General features: G+C 45.5%; 1 protein-coding gene across 11 annotated transcripts in view; it reads right to left on the minus strand.

Moving 5' to 3' along the window:
- PTPRT (protein tyrosine phosphatase receptor type T) overlaps positions 1-19,086 on the minus strand; it is a 1,164,533-nt gene that overhangs the window by 743,430 nt on the left and 402,017 nt on the right. For 10 of the 11 annotated variants that reach the window (XM_027622224.1, XM_027622220.1, XM_027622223.1 and 7 more), the window contains exons 4-5: positions 17,348-17,429; positions 8,812-8,927 (exon numbers count right to left, since the gene is read on the minus strand). The exons of the other annotated variant lie outside the window; for it this stretch is intronic. In XM_027622224.1, coding sequence (XP_027478025.1) covers positions 8,812-8,927; positions 17,348-17,429 — 198 coding nt within the window. The remainder of the gene's footprint in view (positions 1-8,811; positions 8,928-17,347; positions 17,430-19,086) is intronic. 11 annotated transcript variants of the gene reach the window in all.

Below are 19,086 nucleotides of genomic sequence, written 5' to 3' on the forward strand. Positions count from 1 at the left end.
GCAACGACGTGGATGGAACTGGAGGGTGTTATGCTGAGTGAAATAAGTCAATCAGAGAAAGACATGTATCACATGACCTCACTGATATGAGGAATTCTTAATCTCAGGAAAGAAACTGAGTGTTACTGGAGTGGTTGGGGGTGGGAGGGAGGGGGTGGCTGGATGATGGATATTGGGGAGGGTATGTGCTACGGTGAGCGCTGTGAATTGTGCAGGACTGTTGAATCACAGATCTGTACTTCTGAAACAAATAATGCAACATATTTTAAGAAAAAAGAAAAAGAAGAAGATAACAGGAGAGGAAGGAAAGGGGAGTATGTCAGAGGGGGAGACGAACCATGAGAGATGATGGACTCTGAAAAACAAACTGAGGGTTCTAGAGGGGAGGGGGGTAGGGGGATGGGTTAGCCTGGTGATGGGTATTGAGGAGGGCACGTTCTGCATGGAGCACTGGGTGTTATGAACAAACAATGAATCATGGAACACTGCACCAAAAACTAATGATGTAATATATGGTGATTAACATAACAATAAAAAATTAAAAAAAAAAAAAAAAAAAAAAAAAAAAAAGCTTCTGCACAGCAAAAGAAACAGTCCACAAAACCAAAAGACAACCGACAGAATGGGAGAAAATATTTGCAAATGACATATCAGATAAAGGGCTAGTATCCAAAATCTATAAAGAACTTATCAAACTCAACACCCAAAGAACAAATAATCCAATCAAGAAATGGGCAGAAGACATGAACAGACATTTCTCCAAAGAAGACATCCAAATGGCCAACAGGCACATGAAAAAGTGCTCAACATCGCTTGGCATCAGGGAAATCCAAATCAAAACCTCCATGAGATACCACCTCACACCCGTCAGAATGGCTAAAATTAACAAGTCAGGGAACGACAGATGTTGGCGGGGATGTGGAGAAAGGGGAACCCTCCTACACTGTTGGTGGGAATGCAAGCTGGTGCAACCCCTCTGGAAAACAGTATGGAGGTTCCTCAAACAGTTGAAATTAGAGCTACCGTTCGATCCAGCAATTGCACTACTGGGTATTTACCACAAATATACAAATGTAGGGACCCGAAGGGGTACGTGTACCCCAATGTTTATAGCAGCAATGTCCACCATAGCCAAACTGTGGAAAGAGCCAAGATGCCCATCGACAGATGAATGGATAAAGAAGAGGTGGTATATATACACAATGGAATATTATGCAGCCATCAAAAGGAATGAGATCTTGCCATTTGCAACGACGTGGATGGAACTGGAGGGTGTTATGCTGAGTGAAATAAGTCAATCAGAGAAAGACATGTATCACATGACCTCACTGATATGAGGAATTCTTAATCTCAGGAAAGAAACTGAGTGTTACTGGAGTGGTTGGGGGTGGGAGGGATGGGGTGGCTGGGTGATAGATATTGGGGAGGGTATGTGCTATGGTGAGCGCTGTGAATTGTGCAAGACTGTTGAATCACAGATCTGTACTTCTGAAACAAATAACGCAACATATTTTAAGAAAAAAGAAAAAGAAGAAGATAACAGGAGAGGAAGAAAAGGGGAGTATGTCAGAGGGGGAGACGAACCATGAGAGATGATGGACTCTGAAAAACAAACTGAGGGTTCTAGAGGGGAGGGGGGTAGGGGGATGGGTTAGCCTGGTGATGGGTATTGAGGAGGGCACGTTCTGCATGGAGCACTGGGTGTTATGAACAAACAATGAATCATGGAACACTGCACCAAAAACTAATGATGTAATATATGGTGATTAACATAACAATAAAAAATAAAAAAAATAAATAAAAAAAAAAATAGGAAGCCACCTGTAGGGAAGGAAAGTCTGGCATGGTGACCTAAGTGTCAGGTCTACGAGGTGACCATGGTAGGACGCTCAGGACAGAAGAATGTGAGACAGACATTCCAATCCTGCCTCCACCACTCAAGACCAACGGGACTCTGGCCTGTGGGGCTCACTAGCCCCCTCCAAGACTTAGTCTCATCTACAAACAGGGCTAAAAGTAGCAACTCTCTGAAAGCCTGGCGATGAGAATCAAGTCCATCCTATGTGTAACCAAGCCATCAATGTCAGCAGCTGTGTTATTACCCGCACGGAAGGGACACCTGGTACAGATGTAGGCAAGAGGTAGGAGCCGGGTCCAGCACATGCACAGTCCTGAGCCAGCGGCAGCCCTACAGAGAGCAGGGAACCAGGCTGACCGGAAACATCGGCTGCAGAAAGGACTGACCTGTCTGCTTATCTCGTCAGCCCTGGTGTGACTGCTGTCACACACTGACCTGACTGCTGTGGAGCTGATGCGCTCACAGGGCAAGAGCCTTTTCCTGCCAGATTAGGGTCTGCTCCCGGTCCAATGCGTGTGATTTGTTGAAACACATATGCTGTCCCTACTGAGATCTGTGCCAAGCGCTTAGACTCACGGCCTCATTTCTGTGACGCGTCAAATGTCATTTGTTGTACAAACCCATAGGGAAGCAAATGCTTTGTAGGGACGCCTGGAAATAAGCCCTGCAGTGGAGCTGACACCATGAGCCACAGTCTTCCATAAAGACCAGGTGCCACATACAGAATATTTCTGACCCACCCCCCCTCGGATGAACGGTATCTGCTGGTGAGGAGAGTGTGAGGGAAAGGCGGGGGGAGGGGGGGCTGCTTCTAAGTCTGCTGGGCCTCGTGGTTTTTTTCTGTTTCTATTGGTTACCTATATTCATTTCAAAGTATTTGGATGAAACAGAAAAGGTGAAAATACAAAGCATACATAATCTACCATCACAGTCAATTACTAAGTGTCCCTGATATGTGTCTGATAGCATTAACATAAAATACTATTTATATAAATATGGGTATATTTGTGCATAAATATGCATTCTTGTTTATTTTTGATAAAAAATATACTGAACACATTGTCTTATAACCTGCTCTTTTCACTTAAACGCCTATTGTGAAAATGGCATTCAATATACTTCTATAACCTAATATTTAATGACTCCATTCCAGCATTTACTTCTTCAGTCCCTTCTTCTGCTGGATGTTCAGGATGTTTTCAGGTTCCACCCTTTTGAACATACTTGAAGATACATTTTTTTTCTCTCTCTGGTTATTTTCTTAAATTCCCAAAAGTAAAATTACTTGTGGGAAGAACATGTACTTTTAAGATTTTAGCTACCTACTGCCAAATTACTTTACAGAGAAGATGAACCCACATACACATTTTCCCTGAGTTGCGCTGATAATCTGTCAGCACACCTCCACCTAGCTGGACCCTGAGCACTGTTCTGTTTTTTAAAGGGCTCCCCAAACCTCAGGCTATTTGCCTACTGGACATTCCACTCATAGTGCACACCATCTACTTGCTTCAGAAATGCTTAAAAACTGTAAGTTTCGGTTGCTCAGGTCAATGTATCACATAAGGAATTAGCAAGTTATGAATGAGGCCCTTCTACCATAGACCATGGCATTATACTCTTCTCAAGGAGAAATCACCCCCAAACAAGATGAGCTTGTTTATAACTTTTAGTGGCCTCTATCAGCCTTTTCCCTAAAGGACTGGTGTTGTTCTAGGCTCAGGGATACATGTTTTTTGCATAGATCCTATCCATTGATTCTTAGGTAGAGCGTGCACTGTAATTCCACGAAAGCTGGCACCAGCAGCTGGGGGTTTCTAATGGGCATATAAAGTTTCCAGGAGACAGTAAACAGGAGTATGGACTGGTCTTCCTTTCAAACTTACTAATTTATGATCAGAAAGCACTTAAGGATAAGCGTGCTATAGGGTCCCACTCTACAGAAAGGAAGGCAATCATTCTCTCCAACACAGACGATAGGGTTTCATCTCATTGCTGGAGAGAAGGGGTAATGACATACTATTCTGGAAACAGAGTCACTGGCTTTATTTCCCTGACTTAAAACTGGTGGATAAGAAAATGTTTCTATCTTTGGTGACCAACAGTGACACCTCAGTGTCTCTTGGAAACTACAGAAGGAAATAGCATTGTTGAAAGGTAGACTCTTGGCCACAGTATACCTGTTTCACTTACTTTGGAAATTTTCAGACTGAGTCACAGAAGCCCTGATCTGTGGAACAGAGCTGTGGCCAGTCTGCATGCTGTTCCTCCAGGTGCTGGAACAGATCCAAAGCAGCATCTCGTGAGAAATACACTACTGCCTCCACCCGTGTCAGATCAGGTGCAGCGGCCTCCTGAGCGGCAGGCAGGTGTCATTAACAGGTGCCTCATATTTTGTACAAAGATATTAACTCACTTCCAACCACACTGCTGAATGTAAGCCTGGACTTAACTAGCCAAGCAGCATTTACCAGAGTGCACAGTGTAAACCATCTACCTCCCAGTATTTCCTGAAATACAGATGAAGGAGACAATATTTCTGGTGGTTTCCTTAAAGGAGTAGCTATTGAAACTATTCACTCACCAGGTATATCTAAAGTATCCCAGGATAAGCAGAGAGTTGGGGACTTTTGTCCCATCACATTGCCCAACCCCATCCCCTCCCTCTTCGACCATCTCCCCAAACTGCCTTTGCACAGAGCACCAATATGGGAAACGAGCCTGTGAAGCTCACTTGTGTGTGTGCCCTCAATAGAGAGAACGCCGTGCCTTACATCAGACACTGTTTTCTTTATGAGGACTCCTGGGAACAATTCCTATCTGGCTTCTGTGTGAACAAGTTAGAAGTTTCCAGACCAATTGGTTTGTGTTTATCTTGTGGACACTCTTAACTGTGTATCTGACAAGTTTCCTTTATGCGGTTAGCAGCTGCCGCGCTGTGGGCTCCGCCCGTGACCGCCCCCCCCCCCCCCCCCCCCGCCCCAGGAAGCCACAGATGTGGAGAAACGCAGTTTTAACATTATGACCAGCTCTGCAGCAGTGTGTTCCTTTCCTATCTCCCGCTGCCTCACTTTTAATTTATGCTATCTTGTCATGCTTTATGTCCCATTGTAAGCCACCTGAAAAACGTTCTGTGAAATAAGATTTGGTTTACACTGAAAAGGAGGTAAATAAACACTATGTGGAAGAGCTCCACACCATATGTTTCTATTTTTTCCAATACTTGTATTACCTTCTAAATCCTCCTGCTGATAGAGCCAAGGTTTAGGACATGCAACTCAGAAATGAGGCAATAATCATCATAAAATAATTGGAAAAGCTAAGTAAAGGTGTTGAAAATATTGTGATTGTTCCTTCTCAGTCTCCTGACCCAACCGAGGCAATGCCATCGAAATGACAAAGCTTCTAGAGAGCCCGATGCACATGAATACGAATTACAACTGAAAGATTAATTAACACTAAATACTTGAGTGACACATGGAAGTTTACCGTGAGTCTTGTGGTCTGCAGGCAGCCTGGGGAAGCAAGAGGATCAGGCACTACTACTATTTTCATTCTACTGCACTGCTAAGGAGCAAGGAAGAATGGTCAGCCCCGAGAGGGGCCCTTTCACCCAGGGATTTTCCAACTGCAGGAAATGGGTTCAAATGCAAGAAGAGAAGCAATACCATGAACTTCCATCCATGTGCAGAGAGATGGCTGGGCATGGGCTGGGGATCAACATCCAAACTAGGTCAGCCAGAAGAGATGGTGGAGATCTTTCAATAAATGAAGGTAGAGGTAACTGGAGATAGCGTCTTCCAACCACTATTCATGTTTTGTTGAAGCTCAGGCTATGCTCTCCACTAAGACTTTCTGCAATGTTGCAAATGTCCTGTGTGCACTTGTCCAACATGGTAGCCAATAAATGCACGTGGCTACTGTGCACCTGAAACACGACTAGTGTGATGGGCATCTAAGTTCAGAATGTTATTTATTTTAATTAATTTAAATGTAAATAGCCATTGTAACTTTAACAGGGTCGTAGGACACAAGATCAGTATATGGAAGTCAACTGTATTTCTTTACAGTAGCAGTAAAAGTCAGAAATGGAGATTTTTTTATACCAAAAATATCAGATACCCAAGGATAAGTCTGACCAAAAAAATGTGTCAGACCTATGCACTGAAAATTACAGTGAGTGCTGAGTGAAATCACCATAGACCTTAAATAAATGAAGAACTATACCATGTTCAGACTCCCAAAAGTCATTATTGCTAAGATAGTTCTCTGCAAAAGTGATTTACAGATTCAGTGCAATCAATCCCCATCAAAATCCCAACAGGCTTTTCATGTAGAAGTTGACAAAGTGATTCTAAAAGTCATATGGAAATGCAAAAGACCTAGAACAGCCATAATCACTGTGAAAATGAAGAACTGGAAGACTAACATACCAGATTTCAAAACTTATTATAAAGCTTACATTAACCAAGTCAGCATGACAGTGGCATAAAGACAGACAAAGAGATCAACAGAACAGGAGCAAGGGCCCAGGAATAGCCCCCTATCTCTGTGGACAAAAGCAGTGCAGCAGAGAAAGAATGCTCTTTTTCAACTAATGATGTTGGAACAATGGAGATATCTAAATGCACGCCAAAAGAAAAAAGAACTTCGATGCATACCTCACACCATATGCAAAATTAACTCAAAATGGACCACAGACCTAAATGTAAAAGCTAAATTATAAAATCTCCAGAAGGAAACAGAAGAAAAAAATCATTGTCTCCTTCGGTTAGGCAAAGATTTCTTACAAATGATGCCAGGACAAGATCCAAAAAAGAAAAAACGATAAATTTAATTTCATCCAAATTTAAAAATTGCTCTTCCAATGCTACAATTAAGAGAATGAAAAGACAAACCACAGATGAAGAGAGAAAATATTTGCAAAGCATGTATTTGATGAAGGATTTGTATCCAGAACATATAGAGAACTAACAAAATATAATAATAAGGGAACAAACCAATAATAAAGGTGCAAAAAAAAAAAAAAAAACTGAAACAGACACAGAACCAAAGACGACACATGAATGCCAGCAAATGAGCACATGGAGAGGAGTTCAACATCACTGGTCCTGAGGGAAAGGGAAACAAGAATCAGGAGGAGGTACCACTACACACCCATTCAAATGGCTCAAACTAAAAAGAATGACCATACCAAGCGTTGGCAGGGATGTTGGTAAGCAAAGATAGCTCCCATCCACTGCTGATGGGAATGCAAAATGGTACAACCATACAGGAAAACTGCTCAGCGGTTCTTTAAAAGTTACACATCTACCAGACGACACAGCCATTCTACTTCTAGGCATCTGTCCAAGAGAAACGAAAGCACTTGCCCATACGTCCATTCAAGTCCGTGAATGTTCATAGCAACTTGTTTTTAAATAACCCATAAATGAACGACCCACATGTCCATCCACGGATGAATGTATAAAGGAATCATGGTATCTTCATACAATGGAGGATTACTCAACAAAAAGAAATTTAAATAAAGTTCATATATACACATTATAGAGGAATCTCAAAATAATTCTGTTGAGTGATAAAAAGAGTATATACAGTGTGACTTCATATAAAATTTTAGAACATGCAAATGAATACACAGTTGACCCTTCAACAACATGGGGGTTAAAAACAGCAACTCCCACTATAGTCAAAAATATGTGTATGACTTCTGTCTCCCCCCACAAACTAAACAAGTAATAGCCTATGTTGACCAGAAGGTTTACCGATAACATAGTCAATATATGCTTTGTACGTTATATGTATTATATACTGTATTCTTACAGTGAAGTTAGAGAAAAGAAAATGTTAAGAAAATCGTAAGTGAAAATACATTTACAGTACTGTACTGTATTTATTGGGGGAAAAAATCTATGTATAAGTGAGCCCACCTAGTTCAAATCTGTGCAAGATCAAGGGTCAACTGCTCAGGGACAGAAAACGGATCAGTGATCACCCGGAGACAGATGAGAGTAAGGAGGGGCAGAAAGAAGGGATTTCAAATGGGAACAAGGAAACTTCTGAGTATGCTAGATATGTCTAGTATCTTGACTGTGATCACAGTTTCACAAATATACACACGTGAAAATGTGTTAAATTACCCATTTTAAATACTGTATCTCAATTAAACCTTAATGAATTTGTGTAAAATAAAAAACAAAACCAAAATACATTCAATAGCCACATGTGGCTACTCACTGGTATTTCTACATTAGCATCCCTGGGAATATCTCTGATGCTGCAACAATTTGTGTCTAATTCTGTGTCCCATCCTTTCCCCTACCTCCACTGAAAGAGATCCTCTCTTCTCTTGCTTTGAAAGTAAGGCTAAGGAGCAGACCTAAGAGCAGAACAGATTCAAACTCAGAACACCCTCCTGGCTTTCTTGAGAGACTCTTTCAGGCAAAGAACACAGGGTTTTGCTGATGTAGTGAAATATTCTGGCAAAGGGTGATTTTACCAGACTTTACCAGAATACTGTGGAGGAGCATTACCCGTCAGACAGGAATCTGGTGGACCACTGGGTAGTTAAGGTCCCTCCAGGGAAGATTTCATGATTCCACATACCCAGAATCTAAAGTAGTAAGTTTTGCCTTCACCCTGGGAGTCTGGCCTTAAAGGACAAAGTTGGTTAGAAGGCAGCGTGGAAAGGGCATAATTACAAATTCTAGTTCCGGCACTTCTAGGTTTGTGGTCTTAGTTTCTCCATCTGTAAAATGGGTACCCTCATGCCTACAAAACCAAATTAGAGTGAAGATCTCACAAGATAATGGAGGCAGAGTATGATCCAAGGAGCAGAGGTACATCAAAATATCCCCTCCCCTTACCCACACCGAGCCCTTCATCCCAGCACACGCTTTCTGCCCTTACTGAGGAATGGGCACATGTGAGCAGGGGGCCACTCCCATCCTTACCTGGAGCCAAAGTTTGTCATGCTGAGACCACTTCCCACCAGCGATGCACTGAAATGTGGCATTCTGCCCCACATTCACCTCGACATTTTGGAGCCGCAGAAAGTGAGGTGCTTTTCCTAGGAGAGAAACCAAACTGCACGTGAGGGCTGAATTCAACAGCTGGCAGCACTTCCCCACGGGTGGACGGCAGCTCAGGACGAGCACGCGGCAGCGGGGCATCCACACCTGGGAAGTGGCCTGGCGCAGCGAAGCTACTGTTGCTTGCTCACTTACTGTGAGCCAGGCACTGCTTGTCCTAAGAGCTTCACGTGATTGCCTCCCTTAAACCCTGCCAATATCCAGGCGATGGGTAACATCTCCATTTCACAATCAGAAAATGAAGGCTCTGAGGACTTACATAGTTCAGCACAGTCAGAGAGCCAGAAAGTGAGGGAGCCAAGACATGAATCCAGGTCTCTCAGAGCCTCAAAATCCCTCTTATTAGCATCTGGGCAATACTGGCATGTTTGGAAGGAAAAATTGAAGGTGGGGACATGGGGAGGATTCATCAGAGAGAAGTCCTCCCTCCAGCCTGAGAGCAGAAAGAGGAAAGCTGAAGCAAAGCATCTCTGAGCCCGAGGACCCACACGCCTGGCCACAGTGAGGACGCCGATGAGGAAGATGATAAGGAAGGTAGAGCAAAGGAGGGAGAAGAGGTGGAGGAGAAAACCAGGAGCTGTCATTCACACAGGACTCGCTGTGCGGGGTCCACACACAGTAACTCACTGAACCCAACGCTGCTGGTGGCAGGATCATCTCTGTCTTACAGTGAGTGAACCGAGGCACAGAGAACTCAAGCAACACTCAGTCTGCCCTCTGAACTCTAAGCTACAGTATTCCCCAAGGATGGGAAGGATGTGGGACATTTGCTCTGGAGACTTGGCATAACAGGAAAAGGGACTTTCAAATAAATGAAACTCACAGGGTCTGTGAGTAATCATCCCAGAATGAAACTGTTTCATGTGGGGTAATGGGTTCATCTCTTTCCTTGTTTGTGGAGTCAGGGTCTCACCTATTTGAGCTCACCCAAGATGCGTGGGTTGCTAACCAATATCTAGAAATATGAATTTCTTCACTGAGGCATAAAAGTGCCAAGGATCCCCTAGCACATCAACCAAATCAATGATGAACTGGACAGCCACTACACCATGATGAGACCAAATGAACAGTTGTTAAGAGGACCAAGAAGGTTCAACGAGGGCCTCTGGCCATCTTTTCAGAGAGAGTCTAATACCCAGAGAGACGACTAAAAGCAATAATGTCGCTTACCTAAAGCTCTGGCAGTGCCAGGCACTGTGATAAATGCTTTACATGCTTTATCTAATCTAACTTTGTAACATTCCTGTAAAGGAGACGATATTACTATTCTCCTTTCAGAGAGGCAGAAACCAAGGCTCAGTGAGTTTAATTTGCCCAAAGCTACATGGCATTAGTAAAAGACAAACAGAATTCAGTCCAAATCTTAGCCCAAAAGTCAACATTTAAATCGTACACTCTCCGGCTTCCTGGGTAATGGGAGGTCAGTGGTATCACCTGGACCCCAGGGTTGAGAGAAAGGGCTTGCAGGCCAGGCTGTGCTGACTCGAGGCTCCTCTCATTGCTCCCAAGTATTTAATTATGAGTCATCCCTTTCCCAGCTATTTGTCCCCATGGCCTTCACACTTTGAACTACCTGCTCTACCAATGTGTGTCATACAGAGTTCAGCCAAAGCCAAACCTTGGCATGATTAGGCAGACTTGCTGTGTGAAAACATACCTTCTGCTCAGGCTCTTAAACCAAGGACAACAGCTCAGAGACCCCCTCATGCTACCTTCAGGACCCCACTGCTAAAGTCGTATCAAGCACCAAAGGCACAGGGGAGACCTCTCCTTGCAGGCTTCTCTGAAGATTCCAGCATCTGGTCAACCTGACAAATATCATGCTGCTTTAATTGTCTGAAATTGTTTCCTCTTGGCTTTCCTGTATAATTTTATAAAGTTATTTTTGCAACTATCAGTTCAAGTCAATTCTTCAAGTAGGACTAAAAGTAAACCTTGTAAGTCCCTTTACACCCCAGGTTTAAAAGGGAGGGAACATCCACTCCATGCAGGGAGGGACGACAGTCTTAGCTCAAATCTTGGGAGGCTTTGTGCTGGGTTTCACAAAGGGACGTCTGTCTGTCCTTACCCTTGAGGACACTGGGCAAATGGTTTAACCTCTGGAACTTGTACAATGGGAAATGGATCTCTGGATCAATGTCCCCTGCTTGCTTCTGATTCCCAGCTTCTCAGCAGCAGACCTTTTGTCTGGATTCTTTCATCTTCAGGCCCTCTTCCTCCCTCCCTTCTAGGTTAAGTGGTAGAGAATTTAGAGGCTTAATGGCCCCTACGGTTAATATTCTGGTGAAACATGGATGGTTTATCACAGCGAGGTTGAACCCATGCACCCACAGGAGCCAGTTATATCAATGAATAAAGTGGTTCAGTGGAAAACAAAACAAAAACAAAACACCACCTCCTTGTTCCATAATCACTTTCCCACTTTTGATAGAGATTTGTGTAAAATAAAGATTTGGGGGCGTCTGGGTGGCTCAGTCAGTTAAGTGTCTGCCTTCAGCTCAGGTCATGATCCCAGGGTCCTGGGACCGGGTCCTGCATCGGGCTTCCTGCTCAGCGGGGAGCCTGCTTCTCCCTCTCCCTCTGCCCCTCCCCCTCGCTGGTTCTCTCTCTCCCAAATAAGTAAAATTTAAAAAAAAAAATAGTAAAATAAAGATTTCTCTCTCTGTGAGAACAGCAACATTGCACACACAGTGACAACTGGTATCTGACACCAGCCTCAGCACTGAGGAGGGACTAAGGAGTGTAGGGCCTGAGGAGAAATGGATAAAGACCCCATGACCCCTTGAAAGGGAGCATCTTACTCAAATCCAGCAGAGAAGGCCACTCCAGAGTACTTTGCTCAGGGCAGCCAATCGTCCAATTTTTCCACCCAAGTAAGAAATCCGATTTTATGTGAAATCTCTCATTCTAAAATCTTGACTAAATTCCACTAAAATGCCATGCAGACTTAACAAAATACATCTTCAGGCAAGCTCTTCTCACCTGCAGTCTCTGTTAGCTCCTATGTAAGTCATCTAGAACAATTCCCACTGGCCGGTCCTGCCTTGTCTGGCTCCATAAATCCAGGGATGCCCCCAACCCTCCAGGCAGCATGCTGTGGATCACATGACTGCTAGCCCTAGATCAACATTCCCAACACAAGAACTTAATCAGAACTGGGGAGCCTCCTTATGTTGGTGACCTGCTCAGGCCACTTCTCTGAGCTCCTGGCCTTTCTGACCCTCCCTCTCCCCCACCCAAACACACATACACACACACACTCTCTCTCTCTCTCTCTCTCCGGTCTACTTCTGAGCCCTACGCTCTCTCCACCGTGTGATCTTCCTCCAGCATCTACAGCTTAGGGAAAGAATTTATCCCGCCAGCTTCCACTTGCCAACCTGGGGCCAAACATGGTTGACCTTGGGGCCCAGCCCAGTCTCCAGCATGTGGTTTTAAACATTCCACCCTCACTCCCCACTGAGACCCAGCACCCCCAAAGTGGGATCCCGCCGAAGGGAGGGTAACAGCAAACTGGCTGTGCATTTAGGGCAAAACACCTTGATGTTGGTGACATTTAAACTCCTGCCGATGTCAGCGAAGCATCTGGAGACACACAGTACTGTGCCCTTTATCTCGCTCTTTAAACCTGACAGCGCTCAGTAGGAAGCCACGCAATTGAGGAGAAAGCGCAGTACATACATTAGAAACATGTTGCAGACGCTCCGTGGGCTCGGTGACATGGCCCTGCAAGGTTGTGATGGGGGAAGAAAAAAAAAAGTTTAAAAAATTCTAAAAGTCAACTTGGGAGCTAGAAACTTGGAGAGCAGGTGGAAAATCGTGCCGTTTCTCGTGTGTGGTTGTAACTGTGGTGTCCCTGCTCACAGCTGACACCGAGAACGACAGCAGAGGGGTGACAATGGCTAAAATACTTTTAGAATCCCACAAAAATGTTAAATGGGCTATAAAATATAGACAAGAGGCTTCGGTTTGTAAGAGAAAATAATTTCCTTTGAGTATTACGCCTGTCAGTCGGTGCTTTGGAAGCTGGAAGGCAATCATGTGAAGGGGTAACTTCAGCTCAAATCGATCAAGAATACAATTGCAAATCAGTCACTAACCGCCCCCCCCACCCCACCGGCCCTGGAACTTTTGGAATATTTAGCAGAATAGCTTATTGATAAGTGCTGACCTGATATTAATAGAAAAAATGTTTTGGAGGACAGAAGTGGAGAATTACAAAGCCTGAGGAGAATGCGTGTTTCTCAATATAGTTAAGTTTTTAGCACCTGTGAGTGAAGCCATAAATGCATTCACACAAAGGCTTTGGGGGCAAAAGGCGCTGTCTGTGCAAAGGACGGTGCAGAAGCCACTAGCAGCACGCATGACTCATGCCCCCCCAAGGCCCCAAGATGCATGCACGGTCAGCGCACTGGAAGGCATCACTCAGGCTCCAGAGACATATACCACCCCAGCCTGCACCAGCCAGGTGCCCGAGCCACAAATCCAGGAGAGCACCATTTCTGATGCCTCTGCCTCCCAAACTAACCCATCAAATAGGATCAGCGGACCCTACCTCCTAAATCTCTCTCTCATCTGTCCACCTCTCTCCATCTCTGTGCTTTGTTTCTTCATAGCACTGCTGACCATCTGTTATGGACTACATTGTGTGCCCCCCCCCCCCAAAAGATTCAGATATTGAAGCCCTACTGCTCCACACCTCAGAGTGTGCCGGTATTTGGAGATAGGGCTTTTATTAGGGTGGACCTTAATCCAATCTATCTGGTGTCCTGAGAAGGTTTGGACACACAGAAACATATCAGGAACACTACACAGAGCAAAGCCCATGTGAGGACAGAGCAAGAAGGCAGCCAGCTGCAAGCAAAGGACAGAAGCCTCAGGAAAAAACCAACCCTGCTCTCTTCATCCTGGAATTCTACCTATAGAACTGTGGGCAAATACAGTTCTGCTGTTTAAGCCTACCCAGCATGTAACATTCTGTATGGCAGCCTTAGCCAACTAATTTACCCTGTTATAGATCATATAATTAATTACCTGTTTCATTTCCAGTGTCTTCCATCTCAACAGAAGCCCACAAGGACAGAGAATGAATGTGCATAAACCCAGAATAGTGCCTGTCCTGGAGTACGTGCTCAGTAAACACATGCCAAACGATGAATGGACGTCTCTCCACCAGCCTGGCCCAGGCCACCACCACCTACCTCTTCCATGACTCCAGAACTTCCTTCCTGATTGGTCTCCTGGCTTCTCTATTCCCCTTCAACTCATTCTCTGCAGAGCAGCCAAAGTGCTCTTCTAGACACTTAAATGAGATCAAATCAATCCCTAGGAAAAATCCTTCCAGGGGCGCCTCCTTGTGCTTTGATTAAAGCCTAACCTCATTGAGACACTCAGCCCCTCTGTGGCCTGGCCTCAGCCTCCCTCCCCAACCTTCGCTCAGACCCTTTTCCCCTGTGCTCCCTACACTCTAGCTACTCTGGCAACACCTGTGAATTCCCACTGCAGGGCCTCTGCACCTGCTGTTTCCTCTGCCTGGCCTGCCCCCTCCCTAGATCACCTCACAAGGGACTCAGGTGTCAGCTGAGACCACAGGTGCCCAGACTCAGCCCCTGCCCTCTCTACCTAAGGAGCCCTCCCCAACCCCAGCAACTCACATTTATTCTCTCCACCACGCTATCACTATGTGAAGTTACATTTGTTGCTACTTACTATTACTTACTGAGTGGCTTTCCTCCCTCTGCCACTCGGCTAACACCATGGAGACAAGGATCTAACCAACTTGATGACTAAAGTGCCCCCCATGTCCAGTGCAAGTTCCTGACACATAGCTAATGTGCAATAATTTACCTGTTGAAAGAAAGTAGGAGTGAAGAGCTGGAGTGGCTGTGGACTGAGCACCCAACTGGAGAAGGGGCCTTTGCGAGGCACCGCTCAACTGCATGTGACTCAGGAGCTGTGTACACAGACCCCTGCAGACTATACGCACCGCCAGGATTTGTACATACTGTTCAATGGAATTTTTCCAATTCCAGCCACTATCACAGGGTCCTCACTTTTTGATTTCTGGGGAGTTTAAGCCCAAGCCGCCTAAGCATCGAGGCTAAACTCCGCATTGTACTCCCATTACCCAGCAACACAGCCAGAGTCACGTTCTTCTGAGTTATATCCTGTGGCCCATTTGCTGGCTAACTGGCCCTCAGCAATTTCATAACCATGCAATCCATACTCCTCAGCAGGAGGAATACAAGGCTGTCAGGAGAATCCTAAATTCAGGAGCAGCCCCAGTGAGGTGGTGGTGGGGGGACCCCAAGGGGGGGTGTAAAGGCATCTAAACACCCTCCAGAGAACCCCTTCCCATACAGACTTCTCAGAGAGAAGGAAGCATTTGGCTTTAACAGCAAACCAGTGCTTGGAGTTAAGGCAGAGTTGAGGTTGAAACAAGGGACAGGTATCAGGTTGGGCCTCATGACAGAGATGAAAATTCCACACTCTGAGTAGAGAGATCTGGGATCCCCGACAAGAGAGCCAGGCCAGATTCTCCTGGGAAGGGCCAAAAGTCACCTACTAGAAAAACCAAGTATAGGGTAAGAAGCAGGGATGCAGCTGGACGCAGCAGAGGTGAACACCCCCAGCAAGGATGGGATGTGTGCAGGGCTTGGAGAAACTGAACCCTGCCTCACAGAGACCACCTCAAAACTGGCAGCTGGGCAGAGCTGAGTCTGTGGAGTTAGGTGGACCACAGGGAGGGCAAACACGTCCTGCAGCAGTTGTCCAGGCTGAGATCAAAGGTCATTCTTTAATGGGCAGCTAATCCTGATTCCCAGAAGGCCAGGGAGGGGAAGGCTTAATCCGGGTGAGTTGGATTAACTGCCTATCTACTATATAAATGGTGCATGGAGTTAAGGCAAGAGTGCTTGGAGTTAAGGCAGAGTTGAGGTTGGAATAAGGAACAGGAATCAGGTTGGGCCTCACAGCAGAGGTGAAAATTCCCACTGCATAGCTGGGGGGATTTCTGAGACCCTCTTCACATGAGGTCTGGTTCAGCAGGCATGACTGCATGGACAGACCCACCTAAGGAAATCCCAAACACCCAGCAAGTAACCCAGAGGGCAGGAACCTCAGGCCAGAGTAATGAAGAATCTCGTATGACCTCAGCATTCCTGAGAAGCTGGCTGGTTTCAGGGAAGAAGGGTTCCCTTGCACAGACGCAAAACACAATGATCCCAAACACTGCCTTGGCAAAACCCCTTGGACCCTGTTCCAAATTCCTTCAGAGAGGTGCTCTAAGCAATGAGTCAAACAATTGGCATCCTAGTGCTGTGGAAGGAAGTGGTGTTCGAGGTTCTAACAAATTCATTGCAGCAGAAGTGGAAAGTGTCGTTTCAATTAAACGACATGGATGGGGCGGACATGAGAAGAGCCCCAAAATGAAAGGACTGAAAGGCCTCTAACAACAAGGGGCATGACACTTCTTGAGGAAATAGCAAACTGCACCACAGCCAAGAGCATGACTCATGGCTACAAGGAGGGAGTAGAGCGAGCCATCCCGGAGTTACCTGGAACTAGCCGGCTGCCAAGAAATTAATGGGAATCTCCAATATGCAGAATGCTAACAAACTAATGGGGCTGGTATCCCAGCTAGCCCTCCTGGGGAAGGCCATCACCCCCATGCATATTCCTTTGACTACAGCCCCTCCCAACCAAATGTCACTAGATAGGATGCCATCCAACTCCCCTCTGGGATTTCGTGGAACTGGGAACCGCGGGTCCTTGCACAAACACGTTGAGATACCTGAGACTAAACACAGCAAAGAGAGTGAACTTCGAGGGGGAGACTGGATGGGCACAGAGGAGCGGTATGCCTTCGAGGACTCTTGACACTGGACCGTGAGCACTAACTGCTGTGAGAAAACTCTCCCGATGCCTACACAGAGCTGAGGAGTGTATTTAAAATTACTTTTAAAGAATTAATAGCTTTGGGGTACTTTTCCCTGTGAGTGAACAGTGTACTAATTTGCTCAGTGTTTTGGTGTAGTTCTTTTTTTAAGACAATTGCACAAGATTCTATCCAAAGCCCTCTAATTCTTCCACTTCGGTGGTCTGAATCCCACTAATAAACAATCAGGACTTTAGACTCCCTTAATGACGGAGAGAGATTCAAACGATGTTTTGCCACTCTGCAAATTCCTGTAGGTGCTGCCTGTTGAACGGGCCAGCGAAATTACAAATTTATTCAGGACTGATTGCACTGAGTATGTAAGTATTTCTGAAGGATTAAAAAGAGAGAGAGAGAGAGCCAGAGATGGTTGTGAGCTGAATGAATGGTGGGGACTGCAGGCTCCAAGCTCCCCAGTCTGGCAGGGAGTGGGGCTGTGTGAGGAGGAGGGAGCAGACTTACTGCATGGATGAGCAAGGACCCGGACCTCGTCCACAGCGATGTAGCCAGGATGACCCTTCAAAGAGACGGATTCAAATATCACCTGCAACACACAGGGTGGGAGTCAATTTCGCAGAAGTAGTTGTAGGCATCACAGGAAGCTGCCCAGCCCCCAAACCCTCTATGTTTCAGCTTCCCACCAGAACCTCCCAAAGAGGCCTTCTATTAGCCTTGTACACTACCCTGGCAATGGACTCGGATTTTCAAAACAGGGTTAAAAAAAAAAAAAAAAAAAGGCCAAAAGGCCACATTCTAATAACCAGCAAAAGAAGAGTCAGCCACATAGAACATTTTTAATGGATTTCAGAAATAACGCTTGAATGCAGAAGAACAACCCAAACATGTCCTGAAACCCCAATCTGCACCTTTTTCATTGTTGTTTCAAGTGAAGCACAGAGGAGAATTACTTCCTAATACCCCAACTTTCTTATGAAGTGTGACAGAGGAGCTTACCTTGGAAGCTACCATAAGCCAAAGAGGGTTTACCCTGATTCGATTCTACATCCCCCAGGAATATATGCCATCTGAATTTTTTTTTTTTTAATTTTAATTCCAATACAGTTAACATTCAGTGTTACGTTAGTTTCGGGTGTACAACACCACCGGTGATTCAACACTTCCATACCACACCCAGTGCTCATCACAGCAAGTGCACTCCTCGACCCCCATCCCTTATTTGTCCGATCCCCCCCAGCCCCCCTTCTCCTCTCTGGTCCCATTCCCTCCTACCCCCATCAGTTTGTTCTCCATAGTTAAGAGTCTGTTTCTTGGTTTGTCTCTTTCTCCCATCTTGAATTTCTTTATAACACCTCTTGAAGATAAGCCCCATACACAAATGTTGGTATCCAGGAATCCAAAGGCAACAAGTTCTTTGAATTCTCCATTCTGACTCTCACCCAAATCGTGTATTTCAGTAGAGCTTTTAAAACTCAGTTAACAGCTTTCCTTGCCACCCACTATCTAACTTCGCCTAGGAGATGTGACTGCCTATGTGAACACCGTGACCAGTGCCCTTGACCTCCCTAATTCCATGGTCTTTATCTCCCAACCAGCTTCAGCCACATCCACATCCTTGTCCACTCGAGAAACCCGGAAGTTCCATCCACCGGTATTCTGACACAGCCTCCTGCCCCTCATTCCTTTTAAACCTGCTCCTGCAGCTCACATAGTACCCTGGACCTCACCCTTCCTAGAGTCTATATCATGGCCCAGACCTCCTGTATTCTCAGCAAGCCCAGGGCCACCCCACCGCGCTGGCTAACCATCCACATTGGTCTCACTCAAAGCCCTAACTCTTTCACACCCTCATTCCAAATTTGACAAGTCTATTGCAAACGTGCCTTCTCCACTGCTGTGCCCTACACAAATGTCCCCCTTCAACATCACCCACCTAATCCCAGCACACACCCACAGCACATCTTCAACAGGTAAGGGGACAGGAGAGGGGCTGATTTCTAACTTCTTGTCCATCGATCAGAGGTTAGATTACACCTCAGATTACCACAACCAACCACTGCCTCCTCTCCTCAAGGCGTGCCGGAGCTCTTGACCCTTCCTCATCTCTACTGCCTGTTCCAGCTCTTGGTCCTTCTTGGTTCTCTCTCTTTATCCTGTGTCTCTGAACTCTTTTATCCCTGATTTTGGCACACGTAAATGCTGGGGCTTCTCTTATTCTTAAAAGCTACCCTTGGCCAGCAGGT

This window comes from Zalophus californianus, chromosome 8, assembly GCF_009762305.2.
Source record: "Zalophus californianus isolate mZalCal1 chromosome 8, mZalCal1.pri.v2, whole genome shotgun sequence".
In the NCBI taxonomy this organism is placed as follows: domain Eukaryota; kingdom Metazoa; phylum Chordata; class Mammalia; order Carnivora; family Otariidae; genus Zalophus; species Zalophus californianus.